The sequence below is a fragment of the Panulirus ornatus genome, chromosome 47 (assembly GCF_036320965.1).
Source record: "Panulirus ornatus isolate Po-2019 chromosome 47, ASM3632096v1, whole genome shotgun sequence".
In the NCBI taxonomy this organism is placed as follows: Eukaryota; Metazoa; Arthropoda; class Malacostraca; order Decapoda; family Palinuridae; genus Panulirus; species Panulirus ornatus.
In genome coordinates, this window is record NC_092270.1 from 21,340,362 (window position 1) to 21,354,939 (window position 14,578).

At 46.8% G+C, this 14,578-nt stretch overlaps 1 protein-coding gene across 1 annotated transcript in view; it reads left to right on the forward strand.

The window, feature by feature from the left end:
* Positions 1–674: 674 nt before the first annotated feature.
* Adar (Adenosine deaminase acting on RNA) overlaps positions 675–14,578 on the forward strand; it is a 127,934-nt gene continuing 114,030 nt past the window's right edge. Inside the window, exon 1 of the mRNA XM_071689967.1 lies at positions 675–960. Coding sequence (XP_071546068.1) covers positions 750–960 — 211 coding nt within the window. The 5' untranslated portion in view covers positions 675–749. The remainder of the gene's footprint in view (positions 961–14,578) is intronic.

A 14,578-nucleotide genomic window follows, 5' to 3' on the forward strand; every position in this document is an offset into this window, starting at 1 on the left:
ACAGCCTTACTACCTGTGTACATGGTGTCCACACACAGAACCACAACCACTCACTCTACATCTACCAGGAAGCGTTACACACACACACACACACACACACACACACACACACACGGGGCGATAGATAGTACACAACAGAAAGGAGAGGAAAAATAGATAATATAGTTGTTTTGATGCAATCACTTGACGGGTTGTTGTGTGATGATAAGGGGAGGATAATCACCATGCACGTAGTTAGCTTGACACGACCTGTTTATATACGGTGATAAATGATAAACAATGTGTAATAAAAATTGTTTACGTAGCATTAAGAAAATAAATATGATGAATACTAAGTAGCGGTACCTGGCAATGATGGGCGCGTGGTCGGGGTGTCGTGTTGCGACAGACTCCAGGCCAGGCCAGTGCCGACCCAGGTGTTGGAGAGGGCGTACGTCTCTCTCGTCCTGGTTCGCTCGTCATCTCCTCCCGCTACACTTGCCCTCGGCGCCAGTCGTCTATGGCGCGCTTGTGTTGCTAGTTAAACCTGCATGACCCAAGTTATGGTAGACGTGATGACACTTTATCTCAACTTTAAACTTAGGTAATAAAAGCTAAGACGATAAATATAAAAGTTTTGGAAGTCCTTTGAGGATCATACACACTTGGCGTCATTTTAGACGAAGGGAGTTGAGGCGCCGGGAGTCGAGTGGACGAAGAGAAACCGTGACTTCCTCTCGCGCTCGCGTCCGCGAGAGGCTTCCGCGAGGATGTGGTGGGTCCACGGCGGCGCCGAGACCGGCTTCTACCCGTCCGTGAGGCGCCCAGCCTTCGGCAGGAGGCCCGTGTCCTACTTCCACAAGCTGGGTCCTCTCCATTACCACGGCGTCTCCAGGACCTTCGGCGGGTGTGGTGTTGACGCCGCCAGCGGCGCCGCCAAGATGACCTACAACGGCTACTACCGCAAGCGGCGCTGGCAAGGTAAGGCCGCCCTTCGTTCACGCCCTTGGCCGAGTTCATCCTCGGCCGCCCTTGGCCAGGATCCTAGGGGCCCCCCCCTTTTGGCCCCTGGGCCCGACTGTCGTAGTGTGACGTGGGGGGGGGGGGCGGGTCTACGAGCGACGTCGTAACGAGTCGTTACGTGGTGACGTAGCGCTCAAGACCGAGGTCGTAACACCGTCGTAACCCATTTATTCTTGGCCCTAATTAGTCGCGATAATTGAGTTATTTAGTCGCGGTAAATGAGTTATTATTGCAGGTGGTCACCCGTGTGTGCTGTAATGTGGTCGCAATCCCTGAACTCTGACGCTTATCTGCTCGGCTCACGGGGTCGTGGTGAACTAAGCTGGGGCACCGTGGTGTGCTAAGCTGGGGCACCGTGGTGAGCTAAGCTGGGGCACCGTGGTGAGCTAAGCTGGGGCACCGTGGTGAGCCAAGCTGGGGCACCGTGGTGAGCTAAGCTGGGGCACCGTGGTGAGCTAAGCTGGGGCACCGTGGTGAGCTAAGCTGGGGCACCGTGGTAAGCTAAGCTGGGGCACCGTGGTGAGCTAAGCTGGGGCACCGTGGTGAGCTAAGCTGGGGCACCGTGGTGAGCTAAGCTGGGGCACCGTGGTGTGCTAAGCTGGGGCACCGTGGTGTGCTAAGCTGGGGCACCGTGGTGAGCTAAGCTGGGGCACCGTGGTGAGCCAAGCTGGGGCACCGTGGTGAGCTAAGCTGGGGCACCGTGGTGAGCTAAGCTGGGGCACCGTGGTGAGCTAAGCTGGGGCACCGTGGTGAGCTAAGCTGGGGCACCGTGGTGAGCTAAGCTGGGGCACCGTGGTGAGCTAAGCTGGGGCACCGTGGTGAGCTAAGCTGGGGCACCGTGGTGAGCTAAGCTGGGGCACCGTGGTGAGCTAAGCTGGGGCACCGTGGTGAGCTAAGCTGGGGCACCGTGGTGAGCTAAGCTGGGGCACCGTGGTGAGCTAAGCTGGGGCACCGTGGTGAGCTAAGCTGGGGCACCGTGGTGAGCTAAGCTGGGGCACCGTGGTGAGCTAAGCTGGGGCATCGTGGTAAGCTAAGCTGGGGCACCGTGGTAAGCTAAGCTGGGGCACCGTGGTGAGCTAAGCTGGGGCACCGTGGTAAGCTAAGCTGGGGCACCGTGGTAAGCTAAGCTAAGGGCGTCGTAAGGCTGGTGGGGTCGTTATCGCAAGGGTAATGGGTCGTTATCCACCTAAGGCTGTTCTAGTCATCATAATTCAAGGGTCACTCAAGTAAGATCACCTCGTTCACCAGCTGTGGGGTAGTGTGGCTTATTTCCCATACTCTTTGGTACACCATTTTCTGTATTTTGATACACCTGTTCCCCGTTTTCTGTATTTTGATACACCTCTTCCCCATTTTCTGTTTTTTGATACATCTGTTCCCCATTTTTAGTATTTTGATACACCTGTTCCCTATTTTCTGTATTTTGATACACCTGTTCCCCATTTTCTGTATTTTGATACACCTGTTCCCCATTTTCTGTATGTTGATACACCTGTTCCCCATTTTCTGTTTTTTGATACACCTGTTCCCCATTTTCTGTATTTTGATACACCTGTTCCCCATTTTCTGTATTTTGATACATATGTTCCCCATTTTCTGTATTTTGATACACCTGTTCCCCATTTTCTGTATTTTGATACACCTGTTCCCCATTTTCTGTATTTTGATACATATGTTCCCCATTTTCTGTATTTTGATACACCTGTTCCCCATTTTCTGTATTTTGATACACCTGTTCCCCATTTTCTGTATTTTGATACACCTGTTACCCATTTTCTGTATTTTGATACATATGTTCCCCATTTTCTGTTTTCCTGGTACAACATTCTCTATATATTCTTGGTGCACCGTTTTCTCTACTCTTGGTGCCCCATTTTCTACACCCTGGTGTTCCAGTTTAGAATGTAAACCTTGCGTTTGTGTTTGAATGGCGTAGATTTAAGGTGACATTTTTCTCTTTGTGAACTTCGTCTATATTTTCCAGACTATAAATCATTTTCTTTGAAGTTCACTAAGGCTTCTATATATATATATATATATATATATATATATATATATATATATATATATATATATATATATATATATATATGTATTCGCCTTATAATGAATACGAAAGCACAGAAGCCTTACTGAACTTCAAAGAAAATGAATTTTGAGCGATCGGGGCCTGAACATGCAGGAGGGTGAAAGGCGGGCAAGGAATAGAGTGAATTGGATCGATGTGGTATACCGGGGTCGACGTGCTGTCAATGGATTGAACCAGGGCATGTGAAGCGTCTGGGGTAAACCATGGAAAGTTCTGTGGGGCCTGGATGTGGAAAGGGAGCTGTGGTTTCGGGCATTATTGCATGACAGCTAGAGACTGAGTGTGAACGAATGTGGCCTTTGTTGTCTTTTCCTAGTGCTACCTCACGCGCAGGTGGCTGGCTGACTAGCTAGGTGGCTGGTTGGCTAGGTGGCTGGCTGGTTGACTGGCTAACTGGTTGGCTGGCTGACTGGCTGGCTGGTTGGCTGACTAGCTAGGTGGCTGGTTGGCTAGGTGGCTGGCTGGTTGACTGGCTAACTGGTTGGCTGGTTGGCTGGCTGACTAGCTAGGTGGCTGGCTGGCTGGCTGGCTGGCTGGCTGACTAGCTAGGTGGCTGAGTGAGTGGCTAGGTGGCTGGCTGGCTGACTGGCTAGGTGGCTGGGTGAGTGTTATGTTCCCTGGCTGATGTCATGTTCGTCTGTGTTGAGGCAGATGTGTTCCTGGTCGTGTGTGTTGTGTGACGTATTGGTCTCGTGTGTTGTGGTGTACAGGACGAACACCTCCGTTGTGTTCCTCACTGCTCCTGTCCTCTTGTGGTTCGTTAAGGCAAAGGCTAATTAGGTAAGTAACGAGGCTCCAGGTAATTAGAGTGTTACATGTTGTTATAGTGGTTTAGTCGGGTTTTTTTTTACAGGTGGTTGAATCTGCTTTATTTTGTAAGTCTTCACAAAAGATAGTTTGCTTGTTAGGTGTAGTTAAGGCCAAACGACCGGCAATGGTTGTGGCTTGTTTGGTGGGAGATTTACCGTCCAGAGGTCTTCGTGTCCAGAGGTCTTCGTGCCCAGCAGACCTTCGTGTCCAGAGACCTTCCTGTCCAGAGGTCTTCGTGTCCAGAGACCTTCCTGTCCAGAGACCTTCCTATCCAGAGACCTTCCTGTCCAGAGGTCTTCGTGTCCAGAGACCTTCGTGTCCAGAGACCTTCGTGTCCAGAGACCCTCCTGTCCAGAGGTCTTCGTGTCCAGAGACCTTCGTGTCCAGAGACCTTCGTGTCCAGAGGCCTTCGTGTCCAGAGACCTTCCTGTCCAGAGACCTTCGTGTCCAGAGACCTTCGTGTCCAGAGGCCTTCGTGTCCAGAGACCTTCCTGTCCAGAGGCCTTCGTGTCCAGAGACCTTCGTGTCCAGAGACCTTCGTGTCCAGAGGTCTTCCTGTCCAGAGGTCTTCGTGTCCAGAGGCCTTCGTGTCCAGAGACCTTCGTGTCCAGAGGTCTTCGTGTCCAGAGACCTTCCTGTCCAGAGGTCTTCGTGTCCAGAGACCTTCCTGTCCAGAGGTCTTCGTGTCCAGAGGCCTTCGTGTCCAGAGGTCTTCGTGTCCAGAGGTCTTCGTGTCCAGAGGTCCTCGTGTCCAGAGACCTTCGTGTCCAGAGACCTTCGTGTCCAGAGGTCTTCGTGTCCAGAGGTCCTCGTGTCCAGAGACCTTCGTGTCCAGAGGCCTTCGTGTCCAGAGGCCTTCGTGTCTAGAGGCCTTCGTGTTCAGAGACCTTCGTGTCCAGAGACCTTCGTGTCCAGAGGTCTTCGTGTCCAGAGACCTTCGTGTCCAGAGGCCTTCGTGTTCAGAGGTCTTCGTGTCCAGAGACCTTCGTGTCCAGAGGCCTTCGTGTTCAGAGGCCTTCGTGTCCAGAGACCTTCGTGTCCAGAGGTCTTCGTGTCCAGAGGTCTTCGTGTCCAGAGGTCTTCGTGCCAACAGACCTTCGTGTTACACCACCTGGGACAGACCCTGGACTGCCCCTGGCTATGTGGTAAAGACGTCCACATGTGCCACTGTGGGCGTATGACCTCTGCTGACCTGACACAGTGTGAGTGATGAGGTCATCGTAGCCATGTGTTCTGTGGCACTCGTTCCTCGTGCGGTAACCAGGGGAGAAGAAGAAGTCAGGAGTTAGAGAACAGTAAAGAAATAACATTGAATTGCAGGAGAGAAGAAGAAGAAGAAGAAGTCAGGAGCTAAAGAAATAACATTGAAGTGTTACTCCCTTTGTTCTTTTTCGAAGCTACATTTTGATGTATTAGATTACGTAGGTCAAAGACGAGGGGAGGGGGGGGTTGTTTGTGTCTGGTAACACACGAGTTAGACGTGAACGAAGGTGTTGGGGGGGAAGAAGGACGTGTTTCCTTAGAGGATGAAGAATAATGGGAAATGCGGTTACCAAGTTGAGCCACAAGAGTGAGAGAGTGCGAGGTTTGAAGTTGATGAAACTCCCACACACTATAGTGTTGCCACCAGCCAGCCTGGACGCTGTGTGGGGGTGTGTCAACACTCAGGTATTTTCCCTGTGAAACTTTTTGGAATTGTTGGTATATTTTGGCGTTTCGTGGCTGGGGAGGGAAGTGGGGGGGGAAGGGGGGTGATGTGGGAAGGGGGGGTGATGTGGGAAGGAGGGGTGATGTGGGAAGGAGGGGTGATGTGGGAAGGGGGGTGATGTGGGAAGGAGGGGTGATGTGGGAAGGGGGGTGATGTGGGAAGGAGGTGATGTGGGAAGGGGGGTGATGTGGGAAGGAGGGTGATGTGGGAAGGGGGTGATGTGGGAAGGGGGGTGATGTAGGAAGGAGTGATGTGGGAAGGGGGGTGATGTGGGAAGAGGTGATGTGGGAAGGGGGGTGATGTAGGAAGGAGTGATGTGGGAAGGGGGTGATGTGGGAAGGGGGGTGATGTGGGAAGGAGGGTGATGTGGGAAGGGGGTGATGTGGGAAGGGGGGTGATGTGGGAAGGGGGGTGATGTGGGAAGGAGGTGATGTGGGAAGGGCTGATGTGGGAAGGGGGGTGATGTGGGAAGGGGGGTGATGTGGGAAGGGGGGTGATATGGGAAGGAGTGATGTGGGAAGGGGGATGATGTAGGAAGGAGTGATGTGGGAAGGGGGTGATGTGGGAAGGGAGGTGATATGGGAAAGGGGGATGATGTGGGAAAGAGGGGTGTCAGACTCAAAAATTTGCATATTTCGTAAGGTTGTGTGTTCGGTATGAATGACGTAGTTCAGTCCGTGAAGGTTATACAACCACTTGTTCATAACGAACGAAACCTCTGCCGGGGAGGTGTTCAAAATTGTTTGGTTGTGAGGGAAGTACAAGGGTTGTGGGGGGGAGGGGGGGGAGTCTCATGGTATGGCGCTACGTAACACAGGTCAAAGGTCAGCAGGCTACGTGTGAGGTCATCGTAGGGTCAGAGAGATGGATAATTGGGTAATATCCGGGTTGTGTTTCCTCGTTGTAAAGTTCGTGAGTTTCGTTGTATCGTCCGTGAGTTCACGGACCCGGAATTAGTGAACCACACACACACACACACACACACACACACACACACACACACACACACACACACACCAGGCTAGACAGTGCTATACCACATCAGCTGTTGGTGCAACAATGCCGGAATCCTTGTCTTTAGACCGAAGAATCACGACCTTATTGCATCTTTAAACACAGAAAAATAACGCGTACCTTAATCATGTCTTTGGTAATGACAGTGACAATAATAGCCATTATTATTGTCTTTTTTTCTAGTAATAATGATATTAATTAAGGGTTTTTTTTTCCCTGGCGAATCTCACAGCAGACCAAGTCTTGCTCTCATGGTGAGAGAGAGAGAGAGAGAGAGAGAGAGAGAGAGAGAGAGAGAGAGAGAGAGAGAGAGAGAGAGAGAGAGATGTCCCCCTTCCCCTCACCCACAATAGAAGAATGTTCAGCCAATGTTCATCTTGTGAAGTCTCTGCTACCTTGTGAGATGTGCTGACATGGTGTGAGATGTGCTGACATGGTGTGAGATGTGCTGACATGGTGTGAGATGTGCTGACATGGTGTGAGATGTGCTGACATGGTGTGAGATGTGCTGACATGGTGTGAGATGTGCTGACATGATGTGAGATGTGCTGACATGGTGATATGTGCTGACATGGTGTGAGATGTGCTGACATGGTGTGAGATGTGCTGACATGGTGTGAGATGTGCTGACATGGTGAGATGTGCTGACATGGTGTGAGATGTGCTGACATGGTGTGAGATGTGCTGACATGGTGTGAGATGTGCTGACATGGTGTGAGATGTGCTGACATGGTGTGAGATGTGCTGACATGGTGTGAGATGTGCTGACATGGTGTGAGATGTGCTGACATGGTGTGAGATGTGCTGGCATGGTGTGAGATGTGCTGACATGGTGTGAGATGTGCTGACATGGTGTGAGATGTGCTGGCATGGTGTGAGATGTGCTGACATGGTGTGAGATGTGCTGGCATGGTGTGAGATGTGCTGACATGGTGTGAGATGTGCTGACATGGTGTGAGATGTGCTGACATGGTGTGAGATGTGCTGGCATGGTGTGAGATGTGCTGACATGGTGTGAGATGTGCTGACATGGTGTGAGATGTGCTGACATGGTGTGAGATGTACTGACATGGTGTGAGATGTGCTGACATGGTGTGAGATGTGCTGACATGGTGTGAGATGTGCTGACATGGTGTGAGATGTGCTGACATGGTGTGAGATGTGCTGACATGGTGTGAGATGTGCTGACATGGTGTGAGATGTGCTGACATGGTGTGAGATGTGCTGACATGGTGTGAGATGTGCTGACATGGTGTGAGATGTGCTGGCATGGTGTGAGATGTGCTGACATGGTGTGAGATGTGCTGACATGGTGTGAGATGTGCTGGCATGGTGTGAGATGTGCTGACATGGTGTGAGATGTGCTGACATGGTGTGAGATGTGCTGACATGGTGTGAGATGTGCTGACATGGTGTGAGATGTGCTGGCATGGTGTGAGATGTGCTGACATGGTGTGAGATGTGCTGGCATGGTGTGAGATGTGCTGACATGGTGTGAGATGTGCTGACATGGTGTGAGATGTGCTGACATGGTGTGAGATGTGCTGGCATGGTGTGAGATGTGCTGACATGGTGTGAGATGTGCTGACATGGTGTGAGATGTGCTGACATGGTGTGAGATGTGCTGACATGGTGTGAGATGTGCTGGCATGGTGTGAGATGTGCTGACATGGTGTGAGCTCCGCCACCTTGGTTGGGTATGGCCCCCCAGGAAAGAGGCGACAGACACGTTGTCATCATCCTAAGGTCTTCTTCCACACGACCGCTGGCCACGACGGGAAATTGGCTGGGGAGGGTTTCGACCCCTGGCTGGAAATGCTTTTTCCCCGAACTTCACTATGATCACATTTCAGTTTCCCTGGCATCACCTGGACCATCATTTGACGCCTTCCCTGGCAGCAGTTTACCTATATATATATATATATATATATATATATATATATATATATATATATATATATATATATATATATTATCCCTGGGGATAGGGGATTAAGAATACTTCCCACGTATTCCCTGCGTGTCGTAGAAGGCGACTAAAAGGGGAGGGAGCGGGGGGCTGGAAATCCTCCCCTCTCGTTTTTTTTTTTTTTTTTTTTTTTTTTTCCAAAAGAAGGAACAGAGAATTGGGCCAGGTGAGGGTATTCCCTCAAAGGCCCAGTCCTCTGTTCTTAACGCTACCTCGCTAATGCGGGAAATGGCGAATAGTTTGAAAGAAAGAAAGAATATATATATATATATATATATATATATATATATATATATATATATATATATATATATATATATATATATATATATATTTGGAAGGCATGCACGGGATAAAGTGAACTGAAGCGATATGGTATACCGGGGTCGACGTGGTGTCACTGGATTGAACCAGGGCATGTGAAGCGTCTGGGGTAAACCATGGAAAGTTCTGTGGGGCCTGGATGTGGAAAGGGAGCTGTGGTTTCGGTGCATTTAGAGGCTGAGTGTGGAGGAATGTGGCGTTTGTATGTTCCCTGGCGCTCCAAAGTTTCCTAAAATGGAAGGAAATGACGTGGAGTTATGTTTGCCAGTGAACATAACTTACCTGCCAAACAGTGAGGTATCTGTAGTTATTAGCACGCATCCTTGCACGTGCAGAGCTGAGTGACACGCGTCGCCGCGCGTGCGGGGCTGGGAAATCATACCCTCCTGTATTATCACGTTTCACAAGTTAGCACAGAGGAAGGAGCCAAGTGAGGATTTTTATATTCTCCTCAGTGGCTCAGTCGTTTATCCCGGACACTGACGCCTTGGTAGAGGCAGGAAAGGCCAGCAAGAAATAATATTTTGTTTGCTAACATTATTTTAGAATTTTAGTTCAAGTATTTTGGAGCAACTGTGTCAGATCCAGTGGAATCATCCCAACCAGACGGACGGCTTCCTCTACAGTGTTGACCAGTAGCGTAATCCCCAGTGGCCACTGCCTCCCCTCCCTACATTAAAACCCTTCCATTGTTGTATTCCCCAGTGGTCTTGCCACTTACAACCAGCCCCATTGGCGTGCACCACTAGGGAGGAGGGAGGTGGGCCGGCTACAGAGAAAGGCAGCGTTTGCTCACGTTTTCCTTCATCAAACACGCCACATACACTGGTCGTCTGGTGGGCTGCGCCCTCTGTCAACAACCCCTTGCTGCTGCCGCTACACAGAAGAGCCCAGCTTAATGTTGCCTATGGCAGTGTGCGGGGGGCGGCGCCCTGGTCATACCAGGCTCCAGTACAGTGGGGGAACTTGTGTGGAGGTGAGTGCCGCTGGGGGAACGCGACACACACACACACACACACACACACACACACACAAAACCCCCTTCCTCCTCCTCCTTCTCCCGCTCTCCCTCGCTCACTCACTCACCAACTTACATAAAGACATTGAAACTCTCTGGCCGAAACATTGTGGTTCTCCTGTCGTGGTTTTCGAAAGATCTTTGAGAAAGAAAGTTGTATGAAAGGCCCACAAAGATAGGACGAATGAAGACACGGTCGATCCTTTAACACATCCGAGAGGAATTGAGTTTTGAAAAGATGAGACATGAGGTAGAACTTGGCCCCAGGGGGCGTGTCGTAAGGCGTGGTCGTCAAAGAGGTGGTGATCAGAGTGGGTGATGCACAGATAATGTACGGCGGGTGGAGGCGCTTCTCTGTGCCACCACTAGGGCCCTGCGATGCTCGGGGGGCCTCAAGGTACACAGATAAAAAGAATGATGAACTTTTAACAAGTCAAGTTGGCCATCTGGCACAGGTTGAGCGGGTGTGCTGGGTTGAAGATACCCACCGTCTATCGAGGCACCACTGGTCTATTTCCTCCTTTCTATCTATGTCTGTCCAATAGATAGCTGTCTATCGAAGCTAAGGTCTACCTCGAGAATCTGAAACGTAATTCTAAACCTCGAGTCTTGGAAGCGTCAGCTCTGTGTACACACCTCGAGTGTCAGGTGTCTTGGCTGGAAGATAGCGAATATAGAATATAGACCGTCTGTGCTCAAGTATCTTAGATACTTCATAGAATATAGACCGTCTGTGCTCAAGTATCTTAGTTACTTCATAGAATATAGACCGTCTGTGCTCAAGTATCTTAGATACTTCATAGAATATAGACCGTCTGTGCTCAAGTATCTTAGTTACTTCATAGAATATAGACCGTCTGTGCTCAAGTATCTTAGATACTTCATAGAATATAGACCGTCTGTGTTCAAGTATCTTAGTTACTTCATAGAATATAGACCGTCTGTGTTCAAGTATCTTAGTTACTTCATAGAATATAGACCGTCTGTGCTCAAGTATCTTAGATACTTCATAGAATATAGACCGTCTGTGTTCAAGTATCTTAGATACTTCATAGAATATAGACCGTCTGTGCTCAAGTATCTTAGTTACTTCATAGAATATAGACCGTCTGTGCTCAAGTATCTTAGATACTTCATAGAATATAGACCGTCTGTGTTCAAGTATCTTAGTTACTTCATAGAATATAGACCGTCTGTGCTCAAGTATCTTAGATACTTCATAGAATATAGACCGTCTGTGCTCATGTGCCACAGTTACTTCACCTTTCTGTGTCATGATGAAGTGGTATATTCTCATTTTCTGTGCCATCATACCTGTGACCAAGGAGGTGATAATCATGGCTACCTGTAATCAAGTACATTAAGAGTAATTGATTACATGAGGTGTAATTGATTACATACAGTAATTGATTACACAGGTGTAATTGATTACAGAAGGTAATTGATTACATGAAGTGTAATCAGTTACATAGAGTAATTATTATATAAGATGTAATTGATTACATGAGGTGTAATTGATTACACAAAGTGTAATTGATTACATAAAATGTAATTGATTACATGAGGTGCAATTGATTACATAAAGTGAAATCGTATGTGTTCTGTACGATATTGGAAGGGGTGGCCGTGTTTGCGGTAGAAAAGAATTTGATAAACGAAAAATCTCCAGACCATATATGAGAGAGGCGAGGGATAGGACTAACCAGATCAAAAGACGTTTAAATAAAAAGTTTATTCCAGAAAAATAAAGCGGAAAAAAATGCCTGGGAAGAAAATATATAAACTTCAAAGCCACCAGGCAAGAAACACGAAATCTTATGAAAAAACGAAAAAGAAAAAATGAAATACTAATGAGTAAATTGAATATGAATGACATAACATAGATGTGATAAAATCGTTTATTAAGAAATGATGAAAATATATATAAATCCTGAAACATGTGTACAGTGGCTATAGAAACTGGCTGAAAATAGGGGAGGTCATGTTGGCAACACTGAAATTGTCAACAAACTCCAACCCCCCTCCCCCCCCCCTCTCTCTCTCTCTCTCTCTCTCTCTCTCTCTCTCTCTCTCTCTCTATATATATATATATATATATATATATATATATATATATATATATATATATATATATATATATATATATATATATATTTTTTTTTTTTTTTTATACTATTCGCCATTTCCCGCGATAGCGAGGTAGCGTTAAGAACAGAGGACTGGGCCTTTGAGGGAATATCCTCACCTGGCCCCCTTCTCTGTTCCTTCTTTTGGAAAATTAAAAAAAAAACGAGAGGGGAGGATTTCCAGCCCCCCGCTCCCTTCCCTTTTAGTCGCCTTCTACGACACGCAGGGAATACGTGGGAAGTATTCTTTCTCCCCTATCCCCAGGGATATATATATATATATATATATATATATATATATATATATATTATACTCAATTGCCGTCTCCCGCGTTAGCGAGGTAGCGCAAGGAAACAGACGAGGAATGGCTCAACTCACCCACATACACACATATGTATATACATAAACGCACACACACGCACATATTCATTAAGTGGGGTCAGGTGAACCCCCCCTTAATCACTCTCCCTTACAACGGTTACGACCAGACAAAGCAAACAATGCTTGGCCTGTAAAGCTTGGTGTTGGACGGCGGGAACCCAGTGTGATGTTGGCATGTAGATAACTTGATAATGAGCTGGATTGTCTCCACGAAACATGTCGCGCCACATGTAGAGAGAAATTACATGTTATATGTATGAACTCCTACTGAAAGGGCGATTCCTCCTTCATATTATCACTGACTAGTGTGATCATATATATATATATATATATATATATATATATATATATATATATATATATATATATATATATATATATATATATATATATATAAACGATTAAGCAGCTCATTTTACGTTAATTTCAGAGGTGAATGTGTGTCCTATGTATATATGAAGACTGTTCGCCAAGACAAGTTGTCGCTGGCAGTGTTTTGGTCGCTGAGCCAAGTCGTCGCTGGCAGTGTTTCACATGTCAACAACAACAACAACGGGTGAAAATGACGGTAAGAATTGGACACGATGTTTACGTCGTCACGACCCATGTGGCTGAGTCACGGCTCGTGTGACCACCTAACCACCACTAGGTGGTTCAGGTCACGTCCTAACAACCCAACAATATTGTAGCGGTGCTGACCACCGCTGCTGCTGCCGCCTCCTCGCGGCTATAAACAAGTTAGTGGGCCACAGTTTGACGACTTACCGTAACTCCAGGAATGGAGGCCGGTAGTGCGAGGTTAAGAAACACTTTCTCCGGATGGCGCCATCCACTGTGTTGTGGATCCCGTTTAACGACTCTCTTCCACGTCTTGAGTCGCCGTTTTCTTTTTAAAAGCTTCAGGTGCCGAGTGCACTTATATTTACCTTTTTTTTCCTCTCATCTTAGTCCGCCTTCCTGTATCTTTTTTCCAGATTTTTTTACGACCTTCAGCATCTCGTAACGATACGACATGAGGACTTGTGTTAGATTTCTTGCATTGATAATACTTTGAAAAATTGGCAATTTTTGTCTTTTACACACACACACACACACACACACACACACACACACACACATACACACACACATACACACACACACACACACACACACACACACACACACACACACAGACCATAACCTCGTTAAGTCATTGCTCATCGTTACACCGAAACAACTGAGACTCAGAACATTTTCGTATGTCTGATTTCGTTGAGCTGTGATGGTTGTGTTGTACACACCTTCCCTCTGCGTTCGTTAAGGTCGTCTCTCGTAACGAGGTCGTTAAATCAAGTGTCCTTATATATGGGGCAGGAAGACATGGCATCCGGTTTTCTGTTGCCATCTCGCCAGCCAGTCCAGTCTTTTAATACACCTACAGTAGAAATACAATATACAATAAATACAAAATATTACAACCTGTTCTTTACATCACGTATTTATGTGTTTTTAAACATGACAGCGTATCTGGCATTTATAACTGGTGTATTGTACATGGGTTTATGACAAGAGGCGAATCTTTCATACATTTATTTGAAATCTTTTACGGCAGGAATTGTGAGTGTTTGATTAATTATATGATTATAATAGATTACATTGTGAGAACATACAATATGGAGAAAGTTTGGATGAGGCGATTATAAACTATGAATGAATTTGCACTGAATCAGATACACAACCATTTTCTTCTTTCGTATATATATATATATATATATATATATATATATATATATATATATATATATATATATATATATATATATATATATGTTGGAAAGGATCACAATTTTGCACGTGATCAAGATATTCCAATGAGTCCACGGGGAAAATGGAACACGAAAAGTTCCCAAGTGCATGATGATGTGATTATTACACGAAAGTACACTTGGGAACTTTTCGTGTTTCATTTTCCCCGTGGACTCATAGGAATATATATATATATATATATATATATATATATATATATATATATATATATATATATATATATATATATATATATTAATTAGACACAGGTTATGCAAAGTAGACGAGTTGAGGATCAGATAACTGAGGGGGTAGCGAAGATGACCCATTCCCCCCCCCCTCACTACA